This window comes from Staurois parvus, unplaced genomic scaffold (assembly GCF_062004578.1).
Source record: "Staurois parvus isolate SC_StPar_1 unplaced genomic scaffold, SC_StPar_1.0 ptg000155l, whole genome shotgun sequence".
NCBI lineage: Eukaryota > Metazoa > Chordata > Amphibia > Anura > Ranidae > Staurois > Staurois parvus.
The window spans coordinates 5304202-5323113 of NW_028317951.1; the positions used below are offsets into that span (position 1 = coordinate 5304202).

The 18912-nt window shown below is 43.2% G+C and overlaps 1 protein-coding gene and 1 non-coding gene across 2 annotated transcripts in view; both read right to left on the reverse strand.

The window, feature by feature from the left end:
* KPNA4 (karyopherin subunit alpha 4) overlaps window positions 1-18912 on the reverse strand; it is a 48768-nt gene that overhangs the window by 11460 nt on the left and 18396 nt on the right. The window contains exons 2-10 of the mRNA XM_089675444.1: window positions 14631-14675; window positions 13972-14061; window positions 12308-12337; window positions 12178-12230; window positions 11958-12053; window positions 11773-11858; window positions 5681-5767; window positions 4322-4491; window positions 3803-3847 (exon numbers count right to left, since the gene is read on the reverse strand). Of these exons, the coding sequence (XP_089531570.1) occupies window positions 3803-3847; window positions 4322-4491; window positions 5681-5767; window positions 11773-11858; window positions 11958-12053; window positions 12178-12230; window positions 12308-12337; window positions 13972-14061; window positions 14631-14675 (702 nt within the window). The remainder of the gene's footprint in view (window positions 1-3802; window positions 3848-4321; window positions 4492-5680; window positions 5768-11772; window positions 11859-11957; window positions 12054-12177; window positions 12231-12307; window positions 12338-13971; window positions 14062-14630; window positions 14676-18912) is intronic.
* On the reverse strand, window positions 3929-4253 carry LOC149463262 (small Cajal body-specific RNA 7). The gene has a single exon (XR_016312498.1).

The following is an 18912-nucleotide window of genomic DNA, read 5'->3' on the forward strand; positions in this document are numbered from 1 at the left end:
AAGACTTGTCGGGGATTTGGGAGACATGAAATCAGAGGCTCTGGAGTAACTGAGGACTTTTGCTGGGATCCAGTGAGGTGTGAGCCTTCCCAGACTAAGCCTTTTTTTTTGGCTGAGAAAGGCGAGAGCTCTTGCCACCTATAGCATCCTTGAGGGCATCCTAGACATCCCTGAAGAGGTGTTGTCCCTCAAAGGCAATGTTGGTCAAGAGCGTTTTAGATGCAGTCAAACACTTTAGACAAAGATTCTACCTCAAGTTCATTGACAGGAAGTTTATTCGAAAAATAAGATCTAGCCAATATGTATCTGAATGCTGAAAGCATTAGTTCAAAAGGTATCATGACAGGGTATAAACTGCCAAAGTGATCAGATCCCTACTAATAGCCCTGGACCAGTCAACTAGGTTTTGATAATTAGGGTCACAGCAAGGGGAGGGTAGAAAGCAAGACCTGCTAGAGAGGATGACTACACAAGACAACATCTATTGTTGCCCCATTGGTGGGGTCCTTAATGACAGGTGTACCCTCAACTGGGATTGTAAATGCTTCATTAAAAAGATATTTAAGAAAGTCCTCCAATTTGTACAGGACTGATAAGTGCTTAGAAGGTGCAGAAACCTTGCCAGTATGCTTACAGTTTTTTTTTTTTTTTATAAAGGAAGACCAAGAACAGCAGGAGTACTGGGAAGGTCTTGTCAGCTTTACAAGTTCTAAAAGAATACCAAATTCGGAAGAACGCTGGGAGAGACCGAGGTAGTTTCAATGTGTTGCGTACCCCATCAAGTGCTGAAATGGTCAGTTTGGGAATGATGGCAAAGGACTTGAGCAGGTTTTTTCCTCAAAAACTATGCAGTCTCAGTGGCTGATGGTCAGTCAGCATTTTACACATTTAAAATTGGATTTGAACACTGTTCAAAGGCTTAAAATTAAGGCCTCATGAACACCGAGCGTTTGTCCAGCTCTCCTGAACGCCTTTCTCCTGGCAGGAGAAAAGCAGCATCAAAAGCATACCTAAAGCCACATTTTTGTAAAACACATTTAGGTGCATCAAGCACTTGGGTGCCAATTCATTGTATTGGACAGAATATTTTATTCTGGTCACTGAAATAAAGTCACACTCAAGTGTTAAACGTGCCTAGCGTTAACATTTATTTAGACGCGATTACACATGCAGACATGTCAAGCATTTTTGCTGCCAACATGGTGCTGCTCCTGAATGTACTGGTAGTAGGTTTTGTTTTCCTGCCTCCAAACACTCACTTGTGTATAGACACATAGGCTAACATTGAGCGGTATATAGGGGCAAGGGAAAAAGAAAAAAGAAAAAAAATGGCCTTTTAAACGCCCAGTGTGCATGAGGCTTAAAAAACTTCCCTGTATTGTAGGTTAAAGGTGGTACATCTCACTGTATGAGGACAATACACCGTAAGACTGTCCAGAAATTCTTTGACTTGGCCATAACACCACCTTAGAAATATCTAAAATGGTATTTTATTTACTAATTGAATGGGAACACAAACACATTGTGGGGTTCCCTCAAATTTGACTGCACAAGTGGAAATTACCTTTTAAGGGTAAGTGAAACCCTAACGGAATATTATAGACAGTGTATTATAAAACAGTTGCCATGTTTGTTGTGCTTTTCCGGTTTACATTTATGTACTCCAGCTACATGGCATTTTAGGGTGGGTTTCCTGATGACAACAGTAAACCATGTCTGTGTAATGCAGCGGTTCTCAACCTGGGGGTCGCGACCCCTTTGGGGGTCGAACGACCATTTCCCAGGGGTCGCCTAAGACCATCGGAAAACATATTTCCGATGGTCTTAGGAACCGAGACACCGCTGCTGTCTCCGGCGATGTGTGGGCGGGATGATATGCTGCCCCTGTCACCGCCTCCTCGCCGCTGATTGGCCACCGGAACTGTAGCTCAGGAGAGGCACACAGGCGGCCAATCACCGGCGAGAAGGTGGAGCTTGGAGAGGAGGAGCCGAGCGGCAGCGCGCGGAGATCGAAGAAGATTGAGGGAGCTGCAGGAACGAGTGAAGAGAGAGGCCAGAGAAGGAAGACAGCTGACAGGTAAGTGCAAATTTTGCTGCTGCAGCCAGGTATGCAGGCTGTAGATGGGAGAGGGAGAGAGCGAGCCCAGGCTGGAGCAGGAGTCAGCAAGGTAAGTATCATTGGTGTCAGTGGAAGGGATAGTGCCCCATCATTTGTGTCACTGACACCAACGATGGGGCACTATTCCTCCCCCCACTGACACCAACGATGGGGCACTATTCCTCCCCCCACTGACACCAACGATGGTGCACTATTCCTCCCCCCACTGACACCAACGATGGGGCACTATTCCTCCCCCCACTGACACCAACGATGGGGCACTATTCCTCCCCCCACTGACACCAACGATGGGGCACTATTCCTCCCCCCACTGACACCAACGATGGGGCACTATTCCTCCCCCCACTGACACCAACGATGGGGCACTATTCCTCCCCCCACTGACGCCAACGATGGGGCACTATTCCTCCCCCCACTGACGCCAACGATGGGGCACTATTCCTCCCCCCACTGACGCCAACGATGGGGCACTATTCCTCCCCCCACTGACGCCAACGATGGGGCACTATTCCTCCCCCCACTGACGCCAACGATGGGGCACTATTCCTCCCCCCACTGACGCCAACGATGAGGCACTATTCCTCCCCCCACTGACGCCAACGATGGGGCGCTATTCCTCCCCCCGCTGACGCCAACGATGGGGCGCTATTCCTCCCCCCGCTGACGCCAACGATGGGGCGCTATTCCTCCCCCCGCTGACGCCAACGATGGGGCGCTATTCCTCCCCCCGCTGACGCCAACGATGGGGCGCTATTCCTCCCCCCGCTGACGCCAACGATGGGGCGCTATTCCTCCCCCCGCTGACGCCAACGATGGGGCGCTATTCCTCCCCCCGCTGACGCCAACGATGGGGCACTATTCCTCCCCCCGCTGACGCCAACGATGGGGCACTATTCCTCCCACTGCAAAATTACAGTTATGAAGTAGCAACGAAAATAATTTTATGGTTGGGGGTCACCACAACATGAGGAACTGTATTAAGGGGTCGCGGCATTAGAAAGGTTGAGAACCACTGGTGTAATGCATCTGTTGAAGCCGCCTGCGTGATTAGAAGCCCATGTGACAAGGTGAAGATGCAGATTAACTGGGAGACAGCGACAATGCGCTATTACCTTTATAATAGAATTCTCTGAGTAAGAACCTTTACAGCAAAAATGACTAGGAATTTGATTGAAAGCTTCAGAATTTAAAAAAGAAAAAAAGGACTTAATTACATAAACATTTTTAAGCTGATATTTTAATAACTGAATTTATATTTGGAAAGTGATTTTTGGAGACTGCCATTGCTAAGGTCCTACTGAACATGCTAGTTTTCTTGTGAAGATTTTGACCCGTCAATGTTAGAATAAGTCTATTTACTTTTTCTAGTATCATTCGCAGTTTGTTTCTGCCCTAGACCACGTATTCATGAATAAACATTCCTAATTAATCACAGAATAGGACTCTACTATGTGTGCTTTGATCTCCTTACTCATTCTGAAAATGATGGAGCATTATACAAGCACCAGTAGTTTGCTACTTTTAAGTTCTAAGAAATAATCATCTTTAATAGTTATACACATCTCTAAAAGTTGTATGTAAACCAGTGTGAGTTATTCAGTACAGTCACCAAGAGAAACTAGGGGCTAGATTATGAAAAATAAAACAAAACAAAAACCATACAGCACTTATTTGGATACTTACATTTACATCTGTGTGGTGGATAAGGACACACAGCGCTGGAAGAATCTATAAGAGATACAGATTACCAAATAAAACAATTACTCAAGAATTTAAAATGCATTCCAAAATAAATGGGGGAACTGGTCTTTGGTCAGATCACAGATACACAATGTAAAGCATATCTGTTAGAGATTTACGGTTTAAAAGGTTATCAAGGAAACCCCACAAAGGGCCATAATCACAGGAATTGCTGCATGAAAGCCCTTTAGTTTGCAACAGTCCTCAGATGCACTCCGAAATCAGCAATGTAATCCAATTTCAGAGTCCCCTTGTATAACCCAACACACATCCCAAACACTCACACTTAACTTCTTTATATGTATATAAATTTTTAAAAGGTATAGGCTAAAAACATTACATTAATATATACCCATTCTCACAACACCCCGATATCTCCATGTCATCATTTCCAAGAGCAAAATAGTTTCCAAATTAATATATCTGCCATGCATTCTTAACTGTTGTAAACTGGTACATTACCTCCTGTATGGTTTCCATAGGTGGAGGAGGATCTTTATGGCGACACAGATTTACCATTACCCAGGTGACATTTCTCAAGAAGGTAATGGGAATAGTGGGGCTGATGAAAGACAGCAAAGGCTTGACCACTCCAAGGCTGATAACATAATCCCGACACTGAGGCCCATCACCTGTTCACCATAACAGGAAATTAAAGTAATTGTGAACATACAATGTTAGATACTTACTAATACAGTTACAACTATGCAGGCACCATAACAGTTTTTGCTTAGTTTCAAACATTTTTTCTTTACAAGGTTATAAAGTTCTGTCATGTGATCATGCATTTCTTCTTCCTGATTTTTGGTGGTGGTGGTGTGTGTGTGTGGGGGGGGGACCTAGGGTCAGGGTCACAAGGGCACTGTGCCTGTATTTCATAATGTGTTCAGCCTGAGGCAAGATGATGGCTGCGCATGTAGGAGTGTTTTAGAGGCAGATTGATTGGGAAGGGGTTTGTACCAGAGGCAAACTATGATTGGCCAGGGGGCGAGATGGCTTTACAAACTAGCCAATACAGTCCTGTACCTCTGCTCTGAAAGGTCGGCCAAAGGATGCAATCAGACCATGCAAATAGGATTCTGTGCTTTGTGATCATTTTAGATTAAGGAAGAAAAGGAGACTTGCAGGTAATGAAGTACATGAAAATGATGGAAACTACGATTTATAAAATATATGCGAATACACATGAAAAAAAAATATTCTGGATGGCATACACTTTAATTGCAACAGACACCAACATTCCAGGCCAACTTCATTCAAAGGAGTAAAACAAACAGGACACAGTAGATCGAAATAATAATAAAGAAGAAAGGAAAAAAGAAGAAAGAAGGAAGAAGAAGAAGAAGAAAGGAAGAAGAAGAAGAAGAAGAAGAAGAAGAAGAAGAAAGGAAGAAGAAGAAGAAGAAGAAGAAAGGAAGAAGAAGAAGAAGAAAGAAGAAAGAAGAAAGAAGAAAGAAGAAAGAAGAAAGAAGAAAGAAGAAAGAAGAAAGAAGGAAGAAGAAAGGAAGAAGAAGAAGAAGAAAGAAGAAAGAAGAAAGAAGAAAGAAGAAAGAAGAAAGAAGAAGGAAGAAGGAAGAAGAAAGAAGAAGAAAGAAGAAGAAAGAAGAAGAAAGAAGAAGAAAGAAGAAAGAAGAAAGAAGAAAGAAGAAGAAAGAAGAAGAAAGAAAGAAGAAAGAAGAAAGAAGAAGAAAGAAAGAAGAAGAAAGAAGAAGGAAGAAGGAAGAAGAAAGAAAGAAGAAGAAAGAAAGAAGAAGGAAGAAGGAAGAAGACGACGACGACGACGACGACGACGACGACGAAGAAGAAATAGGTAATACTTACCAATTATATTCCCCAATGCCCACACAGCTTGTTCACATACATTCTGATGAGGAGAATGCAGAAGCCTCAAGAAAAGAGGAACCGCATCTAAAGTTTGAAAAAAAAAAAAAAAAAACCCAATATGTTAAATACAGGAGGCACAAAAAACATCCATTATCATTGGTCACTGCTTGCACTAAAGGTTAACATTTATATATTTTAATCATGTGCCAACAATGAGGGAGAGGCGCCAATGCGAAATAAAAACAAGAATGTGTAAATAAATACCGTACAACGCTACACATCATACACTAATAATTAAATAGTGAATACTATAAGTGATAATCATACAAAAGTCCCAAAGAAATTGCTTCTGAATGGAATATCCTTCCTCCTGTGAACAGCTGGTGCTTCAACCGCAAAAAAAATATACACAGTTCCTCCGCCAGACGTCTGCTCACCTCCAGCAGTGAGACCATAATCATTATGGTTATAATTACCGTATTTTTTGCTCCATAAGACGCACTTTTCCCCCCCCCCAAAAAAGGGGGGGAAATGTCAGTGCGTCTTATGGAGCGAATATGGAGCGGCCGGTCCGGTATTTCCACCGCCGCGTCAGAATACCGGGTCGGCCGCTCAGCTCTGCAGCGGGACCTTATGGAGATGCCTGCTGACCTTTGGGGAGGTGGGGAGCGGGTACCTGAATTTGACAGGTACCCGCTTACTTTGTTCTTTGATTTTACCTGTTCCTCTATCCAGCGGCGTGCTGTCTTCCCGGCTTCTGTAGTGTGGGCACTGGGCATGACAGCCGGGTGCCAAGTGCGCATGCGCAAGAAGCGGTGCTTTTTGTGAATGGTAAGGCGGTACCTGGGACACATGACAGATCCCAGAAGCCGCTGGACCAATCACAAAGCGCAAGTGCTTCTCGCTCATGCGCACCGGGCACCCGGCTGTCATGCCGAGCGCCATTACAGAAGCCGGGAAGACAGCGCGCAGCTGGATCGAGGAACAGGTAAGATCAAACAAAAACTCTGCGGAAGTAAGAGCGGGTACCTGTCAAATTCAGGTACCCGCTCCCCACCTCCCCAAAGGTCAGCAGTCATCTGTACTGTCCAGTCTCTGGTCATCTCTTGTACTGTCCGCAGTCTCTGGTCATCTCTTGTACTGTCCGCAGTCTCTGGTCATCTCTTGTACTGTCCGCAGTCTCTGGTCATCTCTTGTACTGTCCGCAGTCTCTGGTCATCTCTTGTACTGTCCGCAGTCTCTGGTCATCTCTTGTACTGTGTCTGCAGTCCATTAGTTCAGAATTTTTTTTTTCCTGTTTTCTGCCTCTAAAACCTAGGTGCGTCTTATGGTCAGGTGCGTCTTATGGAGCGAAAAATACGGTATATATTAGATTTTGTATTTTATATTATGGATCACCCTTGTGGTAGGAATATATATTTGGTATGCATTAAGGTGTTATCCATGGCTGTATAAGTTTTACACCAGGAGAGAGATTTATAATCATTTTGGCAATTCTATTAGTTCCAAATCTTATGGGAATCTGTGCTGTGAATGACGGTCAATCCGATTGACGATTGTTTAGCATAGGTAGTTTATACCACTCCTAATGTGAGAGATGGGATTTTAACGTCTCTAATATGCTGCGCCCTAATTGGTCTTCAACAAAATGGCGTTGGGAGTCTATATATAAGGTTAAATAGGATTGGATGGCCCAATCAGGTCCCATTAATAAAGTCACACGATCGGTGACGAAACGTGTCAGACAAGAGCTTGTGGATGACGTCATGACACAAGGAGTTTTTAATAGCAGTGGTGTACATCTCTCCAGGACTCTGCAGATCGTGGGACACACTGGTAACACCTATAGGGCCCTGGTGGCTATTGTGTCACATGGTTTTCTTATGACCTGGTGTCATGCTGGAGCACATACTGCTGTAGTCAATTGTAGCCGACTCGGAAGGCACATATTTCTTAAGATTGTGGAGATATTCATTGGAGGTTTTCCACACTTGTTGCGGTCTGGCACCTGTCACATGTGAGTACATATGTGGAAGTTTTTGTTTTAAAGCTTTTTAAAGGGTAAACACTATGTGAAGTTTTTTTATTTATGAGGAATGCTGCTGATGAAGCGAGTCATTGAGATCCATTCTCATCAAATTGATCTTCAGAGTCCATTATGAGACCAAAAGTGTGATTTGACCGAGCATTATACATGTGAGATCGCACTGCTGGAGGGGAGCAGATATATGGTGGAGGAATTGTGCACTTTTTTTGTGGTTGGAGCACCAGGTGTTCACAGGAGGAAGGATATTCCATTCAGAAGCAATTTCTTTGGGACTTGTATATGATTATCACTTCTAGTATTCGCTATTTAATTTATGATGTGTAGCGCTGCTCGGTATTTTTATTTATTCATTGATTTTGCCCCCATATGAGATAGGGTTTTGTGGTATAGCAGCTATAAATGTATTTTGGAGTGTTATTTTCACACATTTCTAGATGCACTTGAATTTTGATCTATAGTAGCGCGTAAGATTTTAAAAAGAATGTGAATACAATCAAAACCATCTGCATTTTGGATGGAAGAGAGAATGTTTGAAATCCTTTTGAGGTAATCTTGCCATCTGTCTCCCATTAGTTTCTGCAGATAGAAGAAATCTCTCCAAAGTAAGGGATACCACCTTATATGCCGCTGAAATAAGTTTCCCTAAAGAAAGAATTCCACTCTATTCCTGCTCTGGTGACGAAAATTTAAAGGGGGTGAATTTTCCCTAATGGGGACACAGACTGCTAAAACCCTAAAGAAGTTCTAACCCTCATCTCTTCCAAAACTAAAGATTTTAGCTTTAGATCAGGGGTAGGCAACCTTGAACAGGTGGAGATCTACCTGAACAACATGGGAGAAGTCAAAGGTCACCGAGCACAGTGTTGCCAGGCATTACCTGCACAGCCAGGAGGAACGCAGGACCCACTGCACCAGCATAGGGTTACAATGGGTCCAAGTATTTCATCCCGATACCTAATAGCAGTCAGGGTGCCATTGTCTAACCTGTAGCAGTCTGTGCGTCTCTCCATGGATATGCCTTCCCAGACCATGTCCGACCCACCATCAAAAGTGTCATGCTGAACAATGCTACAGGCAGCATAATGTTCTCCACGGCTTCTGGTGTTCAATGGCAAATGCCAATCAAGCTCTATGGTGCCAGGCAGTGAGCACAGGGCCCACAGGCCACCCTCATGGAGTTTGTTTTTTGATTGTTTGGTCAGACATTTAAACCAGTGGCCTGCTGGAGGTCATTTTGTAGGGCTCTGGCAGTGCCCATCCTGTTCCTCCTTGCACAAAGGAGCAAATACCGGTTCTGCTGATGGGTTAAGGACCTTCTGTGGCCCTGTCCAGCTCTCACTAGAGTAACTGCCTGTCTTCTAGAATCTCCTCCATGCTCTTGACACTGTACTGGGAGACACAACAGACCTTCTGGCAATGGCATGTATTGATGTGCAATCCTGGAGGAGTTGGAATTCCTGTGCAACCTCTAATGTCCAGGTATTGCCTCATGCTACTAGTAGTGACACTGGCCCTAGCCAAATTAGTGAAAAAACAGTCAGAAAAAAGGAGTAGAGAAAAAAAAGTCAGTGGTCACCATTTGTAAAACCATTCCTGTTTTGGGGGTCGTCTAATTGTTGCCCATCTAGTGCACCTGCTAATTTCAATAACACCAAAGCAGCTGAAACTGATTAACACCCTCTGCTACTTAACTGACCAGATCAATATCCCAGCAATTTAATCGACTTGATACTATACTCCGATTTAAAAAAGTGTTCCTTTAATTAAATTTTAAGCAGCTTATTTGTCCCTTTGTCAATTATTTGGAGCATTTGGATATTCAGTTGGTCTAGCACCATTTTGTAGCCTTTAGCAATAGTGCTCATTCTTATTGTTTCTTTGTACACTATAGGATTTTACCACCCCCCAAACTGAAAATGTAAATGAACCCTTACTGTTCTGAGCCCCCTATAAGGCTGCTTTCACACGAAAGTGCAGGTAAACCACAGCACAATGCGTGCAACGCATTGCATCTCCACCTTTCCTGGGTTAGCTGCGCTTTGCTATAAACTATTACATCCTGCAGGTGTGGTGCACTTTCAGAAAGTGCACCACACCTGCAAGATATAATAGAAGTCTAAGCGCAGCAAACCAGCAGGAATGCTGCACGCACACTGCACCCGCGGTATGTATAAACTGCAGTGCATAAGTGTGAAAGCAGCCCTATACTATTATGCTCTGTGTATTGCTTCACACTGACCTGAAGATCTCTTCCTTTCCCGCTGATGGCAGCACTCTGGAAACCACTAGCTGGGATAAGAGGTGGAGTGCAGTTGATATCACTCCGCATGGGACAGAAGCAAGCGCTAGAGAGGAGGTACCGGCTTATTTGGCTCTTGTTACCCAATACAGCTCCGACTTTACAAATAGTCCCTCTGCGTTGCACTCTGTCGGAAGCTCTGGGATGACAAATCAGCAAGGCCAGACCGCGATCTACCAGTAGCCTGGCAGCGATCTACGAGTTGCTGACCCCAGTTTAAGACAAAACGTTAAAAGGGCTCATTCACATTGCTGTGTTACCTTAAAGAACATTTGTTGTGCTGATGCAATTTATTTTGACTGGCACTCATATGCACCTTACATAGCATGCACTGCTTTTGCTTTCTGCAGTGGGTGTCAATAGAAAGTTAACACCCCAAACGCAGGTCGCAAACATGGTGCGTTTGCCCACACCGGATTGCATGGTACTTTTGTACCATGCGATCCGGTTACAGTACGTTTCTAAAGGGTAGTGCATGCACTACTTTTGGCACCCCAGAGCCGCATGTGAATCACACAGCACATTCCTGTGCGATTCTGATGGAGGCATGGTGTGAACCGGCCCTTAAGGAGAGTTAAAAATGCTCAGCAAACGGCCTATGTGCTTTTGACAAGAGAGTTTGATGAGCAATAAAACACACCCCAGATGCCAGTTTTTTCTTGACTACTGTGAACAAGGTCCAACTCCCTGCAAAAATGCTGTAAAACATCGCAAGCTCGCTGCAAACACATGCCACTGAGCTTATGCTGTGTTACCATAGACCTGAAAGGAGGAGTTGAAGCTTCATTTTTGAAGAGTAGCAACGCAACATGATGTAAACACTCTGCTGTCCATGTTATCAAGTGCATACGGCTTTACTAGGAGTTTGAGGAGAGTTTCACTTCTTTTAATGCCCATGTAAACAAAGCCTTAATCACTTGACCTCTACAGGATTTACGCCCCTTCCTCACCTTTTTTGCGTTATGGTGCTGCGTTTCTTTAACTGACAATTGCGCGGTCATGCAATGCTGCACCCAAATAAAATGTATGTCTTTTTCCCACTAATTGAGCTTTCAGTGGCATTTGATTGCCTGTGCAGTTTTTTTTTTTTTGCGCAATTTAAAAAAAAGCGCACTGACTGTACTCATGGCACTGGGCAGGAAGGGGTTAACTTGAGGGGCGATCAAAGGGTTAACTGTGTGCTGGAAGTGTTTTACATAGGGGGCCGTGTCAGAATGCTTCACAGTAAGCACACTGCTTTGGAAAGCTGTGCACAGCCATCCAAAGAAGTGTGCCCAAGCTGACAGGGAGGAGAACTGTAAACAAAACAGTTCTCCTCCCCATCGGAGATAGTCGGAAATCGCCAGGCGCCGCCGAGTAATCACCGGCCGGGACCCAGTGATTGACAGCTGCGGCCGCGAATATCCCTGTTCGGTGTTAAATGGTTTGTCTCAACCCTCTAACTGCTACATCTTGTTCTGTTGAAAAACAGACTAGATCACTAAGAGGAAAAAGAAAGCAAGCCTAAAAAACAAAAACTACTGCAACAACATCTAAGAATTGGTAAGGTGAAAAATGTTTGCTTCAACTGCATTCTACTGCAGGTATATAGTAAATGTGATCAAAAACTTATTTGGAAAGAAGACGGATGGTGAAGATTTAAACAAAGCTAAACACCTATTTAAAATCCGCCTGAAATTTACACTGGGCAACAAAGCAGAAACATTAAACTTCATTTCTTTTAGCTAATATATATATACTAACGTGATTGGACCACCGCTTGCGTTTGTTCAGATGTTCCCGAAGCTATGTTTGTTAGAGCCCAAGCAGCTTCAAATTGGAGAGAAGGGCTGAGGAGAGAAAAATGGGCAATGAGCAATTAAAAAAAAAAATAAAAAAAATAATAGGTATGCCCAAGCACTATGAAACTTGTGAATAAACAAACTTACTTGTCATCTCTTTCCAGACAGTGAACCAAGATTGGTAAAATTCCAGATTTAATCAAATCATCAATTGGTGGATTCCGATCGCTGGATAAAAGTTTCCTGTAAAAAGCCAACCATAAGTAGAAAGTAATTTAAAGCAACAAGTGAGGATTTGGGTAATGGGGAGGAGGGGGTGTCTACAAACTGTTTTGGCCTTTATATTTGTTATGCACAAACGTTTTACCTTGCAGCCTGGACAGCACTAAGTTGAATTCCTTGGTGGTCACTAGACGCATTCTGTAAAAAGAGGAGACTGTTAAATACATGAAAAAAGGTCAAGCAATAAAAAACATCACATTCAAGCAATACACTACCTGCACAATTGCTTCCAAAGATGTGTTTTGCTAAAGAGAAAAAAAAAAAAAAAAAAATACAAAAAAAGGTCAAAAAATTGTATACTGCTACAAAACAGTAGTGAAAAAAAAAAAAAAACACAACAACACAGTAAACATTTTTAGTAGGAGGCACTTGGCTGAAAATAGACTTTTTAAAAAAAAATTTCATATATATATATATATATATATATATATATATATATATATATATATAAAATTGTATTGTATTCAACTTTAATTAATATCACAAATTTAAATGAATATGAATTTAAAAAACACAATACAGTAACATAAAATACTTATTGAAAGTAACACAAAAATTGAACATAAAAAAAAATGAAATGTATATAAAATTTAAAAAAAATTAAATAAAACTTAAATAGAGGCTTTTTTGCATTCAAGTCAATGGGGGGGGGCGCGCGCATGCACCGAAGTCAATCGGGATGCAGTTGTGCATTGAAGTCAATGGGGGCATTTTTGCACTGAAGTCAACCGAACGCAGTTTTGCTTTGAAGTCCGTTAGCGGCACCTTTTTTTCCCCCAGCAAAACATTGATAACTTTCGGCGGCCAATATATCTGTGTATCATTACCTTTTGACACCACTTAAAATGTTTCTAAAGTCTTTTTTTTTTGTTTCATTAGGAAAAAAACATGGTCTATAGTTACCTGCTGTGTGCAGTAGTTTTGTACAGAGCAGCCCGGATGTTCCTCTTTACGGGTCTCCCGCAGGCTCTCCTGACCCCTCCCTCCTGTCAGATGCTCTCAAAGAAAGCAGCTTGCTATTGGGGGCACCCACTGCTCCGTGTGTCTATTCACACAAGGAGCTGCGGCTTGCCCCCCCCTTCTCATTGGCTCACTAGCTGTGATTGACAGCAATGGGAGCTAACAGCTCCCCCTTCTGTCTGAGCCAATAAGAAGAGGGAGTCCCGGGATAGAGACTCCAGTGCACGTCGCTGGATCAAGAGGGGGCTTAGAGGAGTATTGGGGGGGGGGGGGGGGTACTGCACACAAGGTTTTTTACCTTCATGCATAAAAAGGTAAAAAACCTTTAGCCTTTACAACCACTTTAAAGTGGAGTTCCAAATGAAAAAGTAATCAGCTACAAAAACTGTAGCTGCTGACTTTTAAAATACATACATTGTCCAGCGGTGTCCTCACTACAGCTGGTTTCACCAGCAGTCTTCTCTCCCGGCGCTGGCATCTTCAGTGTGGGCACCCGGCTGTGACAGGTTGCGCACAGTGCATGCACAAGTAGTGCTGCGCTCTCTGAATGGTCCCGTAATGTTCTGGGACCTGTCACTTGTCCCAGAAGACTACGGGGAGGGGGGAGAACAACTTCCGTTTCCGATCGCCTTAGGTGATCAAACCTATGAAATACGTGTACCCGCTCACCAAAAGGTGCCAATCCTTAACGGGGAGCAGGGGAGGAAGCCTTAAAGCGGAACTTCCCCTTTGGGTGGAGCTCCACTTTAACTGCTAGTATAAAGTCACATTCCTCTATATAGTGTTGTTAACTAGCAGTTGATTGTATCAATAAGCAAAGATGCAGTTTCGGCCATTTTAAAGGCAAGAAAAACCTGGCAATCAAGCGAACAAATTATTTTTGAACTGTAAAACAGAATCAGTCATTTCTGGAACTTACCACTTTGAATTCTGAGTCCACATCCGAATCCTCACAGACATCCTCCTGGGGAACATTTCTCCTTTTCAACAAATGCTCATCCCTTTTATTCTATACAAAAAGAAACATTGTCACATTAACGACTTTATAATGTGCAACTTTAAAACCTCCACTCAATGGAAACAGAACACAGTGGGAGTAAACAGAATACAATTAAAGCATCCTGGTGTAGCAGTTTTGCTATAGAAAGTTTAACAAAACTGACACATACTTCCTGGTAACTATTCTAATGAATTCTGTATGGCAGCACTTACAAAGGAGATTGCCCCACCTATGGGTGGAAGACAATAGGTAGTTCAAAATGTTGTTACCTATCCACCAACCTCATCACATTCTGCACAAGGTACAGTGAGGGGGAAAAAAAAAAAAAAAAAAAGTCATAGGGAGCTAGAAAGCACCATAAAAGGATCATTTTAAGAAAGTGTAGTCTGCATTCAACCACTCATAGCCCCAAGACAGCTAAGGGAATCTATACATCTGAAACAAAAAAAAACACTACAATTGGGGAAGGGAACTGTACATACATTTTAGTAGTACATACAACTTTATATTCAAACATCTGTTTACCCCCCCCCCCAAAAAAATAATCACGTGTAAATCTCAAAATATATGAAGTATACCTTTCTTAGTTCAACAACAACTTCATTTCTCTGTCTTCTCATGCTCTGCAAAAAATAAATGTATACATCACTTGTAGAATTACATTTAAACTATAAAAAAAAAAAAAAAAAAAGTAAAAAGTATACCATCTGTTTACATAGACACAGGGAACACTGTACAGGGATGGGAGAATCGTTTGAGATTTTGCTAGAAGGGGGAAGATTTGTGCTAGAAGTGGGGAGAAACTTCTTGCTAAGAGGATTGAGGGAAGGAAGATTTCTGTGGGGAGGGGGGTATTTGGAGGGGAAGAGAATATGTACTGGAAACGTGATTTGGAGTGGTTGTGGAGGGGATTTGTGTTGGGAGGCAAAAATCTGGGCTGAGAGCGGTGAGCGTCCAGGGAAAAGAGTTGGGACGTTTGCTGAAAGGATTAAGTGGGAGGAGTATTGCTTTTAGTGAACATTTTATGGCCTCATGCCCCATACACTGTTACACTACCTTTGCTCTAGCACTCCTGCGTACAACCAATCTTTACTGTACATTATATACTCCTGATCATGCTCTGTCTAAATGCAACACTGACTGCAGCACTCTGTGTGTTTAATACGCCTGATCTTTGCACTGAAAAACATCAACCTTTCACCTTGGTTAAAATTATTTTTTATCAGGACAAGTAGATTGCCATGAGGGACAAGTAGATTGGGACTCCATTTAATCCCTTGGACAAGTAGTTTTTTAAAAAAAATTCCCACACCCCGACAGTAGGTTACAAAATGAAGCCATACAAAAAGAATTACACGCAAGATCAAATGTTAAATAGACCATTATTTCACAATCATTGAATTCTCTAACTTTCTCCTGAGCTGCACAAAACAAAACATTTCTCCAATGACTCAAACAACCAGCAATATGTTGTTACTGAAATTACGGAGTATATTGGTCAGCATGGCAAACAAGATTTTAACTATGGCTGTCTCTTGGACAAAAATAAATGCCTATACCGTTAAAAATCCAGTAATACATTGTTTCACCATACTCTGCACATGCTCATTTGCTCTCTACTTTTAGGCACTGACAAATCCCTAGAAGTTGAACTGTTGACAGCCTTAAAGCAGAACTATACTCCCCAGCGATGGCACTGTCCCAGAGCACCCCGCCTGGCTGGCACCTTTCAGGTCCCAAATGCTGGCCCAGTCATTGTCCAGGCGGGGATGACGTCATGCCTGTACATGCACCAGAGTTTCATCAAATTCGGCATTGCTGATTTTGTACAGTGGGTGGACATGCACGCAGGTAGCTTTATAATGCAGAAGAGTGTCATTAAAAATCTTGCCTGTCCATCCATTTTTACTTTTATACCTAAAGTTCCACTAAAGTGGAATGAAATCCTTTAAAGCCAAGAAAGCTGCTTCTGTTTGATCTGCAACTGCCATGATGCTGCACATGTGACACCATCCATTTGATTGTTTGACAGTTTGGTTGAGAGCACAACCAAATGTTACAGTTAGCATTCCAGGAATGTAACTTTTTTGAAACCATTAAAATCAAGGGTTTCGCTCCGCTTTATGATTTACTGCTGTTCAGGGGCTCTGGGTTCCAGCAAAATGGGTGCCTCCAGCAAGAAGAAACAGGAACAATGATGGAGGAAATTTACAGCACACTCATTTTGGTAGCATAATTATTAATGTGGAATGTATGTTCCTTGCTAAAGAACATTTTTTATGAAGGTGTTATGGGTAAAGTTTTGCTTTAATATCGGATACCCATTTTGTGTGAACCCTGAAGCCTTGTCTCTCTTTACACAGTCCATTAGTGGGGAACTCCTCGGTGTCCTGTGTGCACCAATAGATTGAACCCTGTTCTGTTGGGGGAGACTTTCACCCCTTAGGAATATGACGATTAAGTAACCTTCGTCCTATATAACCACTGACACATCCCCCTGATGAAGATGTGTGTCAAGGACTGAAACGTGTAGGGGTTGTCATATGTATTATGTTCATATGCCTCATGGTGGTTTTCATTAACTATTATGGACCAGTTTGCTATAATGTTTTTATATGCACTGTGTTTTAGAAATAAAGTGTTACTAAACCCAGGACCCTGCATTCACTATAGCCGGTCTCACACAGTACACACAACATGGAAATGCAATTATTTTAGTAAATATAAGTTGCTAAATATCTTTTTTCATCAGCAGTATATAACAGTCCTGTGACTTTCATCAATGTCCAGCTGAGCACTGGTTAAAGCTTGTAGACGTTTTCATTCTGCTCTGACTGTCCTATGAGGTTGCATAACCCCTGACCCCATCTGGGCAGTGCTGATAGGCCCTGTGCTAAACACATGCACTCTCCCAAAGAAAAGAAAAAACAATTGCCTCCTAGGGCTCTACTATCAGCAAATGGATTGGGGACTGTGAAAGAAGATCAGAGAAGACAGAATCAAATAGCCTTTTTTACACAATGTGGATTAACCCCTTAGGTTCCACAGCTAGTACAACAAGCATGCTTTACCACATAGAGCAGTGCATGGGCGAATAGAACGGCTCAGGGATGAGTGCACAGCAGTGCCCCCAGAGCAAACGGCTTTTCCTGGGGGCACTGCTCAAGGAGCAGAAGCCAGGAGCACCAGCAGGGATGTGAAAAGTAGAGGGTCGGGGCTGCTCTGCGCACAATCACTGGCAAGAACAACATGTTCTAAAAAACAAAAACCAAAGCTTTAACCACCTCCCGCCCGCCATATAGTAATATGACAAATGCAAGGAGGTTCTCTCGTTCAGTGAGGATGACATATGACGTCCTCCTAATTTCACACAACGCATGTGCGACTTAGGGAGCGCACAGCGCGCTGATCGGCGGTACGCTGTGTCCCTCGAACACAGCGGATCACCGATCACGGAAAGAGCCGAAGATGTCGGCTCGGTCATGTGATCAGGTGTGTCCAATCACAGCTGATCACAAGTAAACAGGGAAATGCCGGTTATCGGCATTTCTCTCCTCTCGAGCTGTCACGCTGACAGCTCGAGAGGAGAGGAGAGCCGGTAATCGGCTTTCCGCAGAGGGGACATGTACACTGATCAGTGGGCACTGATGATCAGTGTAGCCCCAGCAGTGCCACCTGTCAGTGTCCATCGCTGCCTTGTGTCAGTGCCCATCAGTGCCACATCAATGCCACATATCAGTGCCCATCAATGCCCCATCAGTGCAGCCTCATTAGCGCACATCAGTGAAGGAGAAAAAACACTTATTTACAAAATTTTATAACAAAAACTAAGAAAAAACTTTTTTTTTTTTTTCAAAAATTTTCACCCAGATTAAATACCACCAAAATAAAGCTCTGTCACAAAAAAATTATAAAAATTTCAAATGGGTACAGTGTTGCATGACCGTGCAATTGTCACTCAGGACGACAGCGCTGAAAGCTGGAAATTGGCCTGGGCAGGAAGGGGGTATAAGTGCCATGTAGGCTTGTGGTTAATGTCACTTTATTTATAATCAAACAAAAGGGTCAATCACAGAAACCAGTACACAAGCAGTTTTTCAAGTCCTATTGCACCCACAAGTTGCAAGTTCCCATTATTTTATTACTGGTACTTGTATAGTGCCGTCAGTTTATGCAGCACTTGACATATATATTGTACATTCACATCAGCCCCTAGCCCTCAAGGAGCGTACAATCCAAGGTCCCTAATGTACATTCATACATACACATAGTAGGGACAATTTAGACAGGAGCCAATTAACCTACCAGCAGGTCTTTGGCTTGTGGGAGGAAAACGGGAGTACCCGGAGGAAACTCCTGCAGGCACAGGGAGAACATGAAAACTCCAGGCAGGTGGTGCCGTGGTTGGGATTCGAATCAGTAACCCTAGTACTGCCAGGCAGACGTACTAACCATTTAGCCACTGTGCTGACCAAATAAAGTGTATCCCACAAAACACAGCAACAGAATCAAACCTTCAATCAAGTGGTCTCTCTTTACCAAGTCTTTGGCTAGAGTTACAATTTTCCGCACACCTGCAGGATATGTTTTGTGCAGTGCAAGGTGCTTTAGGGGGGGCCTGCCGGGCTGCATGCTGCTAAACCAAGACTTTACTGGTTGTAAAGGAGATCATAGGCAGATGACAGACGGGCGGGAGCCCTCATTCTGAGAGAACGTCTTATGATGTCCTCCCGCTCTAGCTGCGCATGCGTGCTGATTTAGCCATGTCACAGCACATCAACTGAGGTGAAGAGCCATTGGCCGCAGTTCTTAACCACTTGATCGGCTGTGTCCAATCACAGCCGGTCACAAATGTAAACT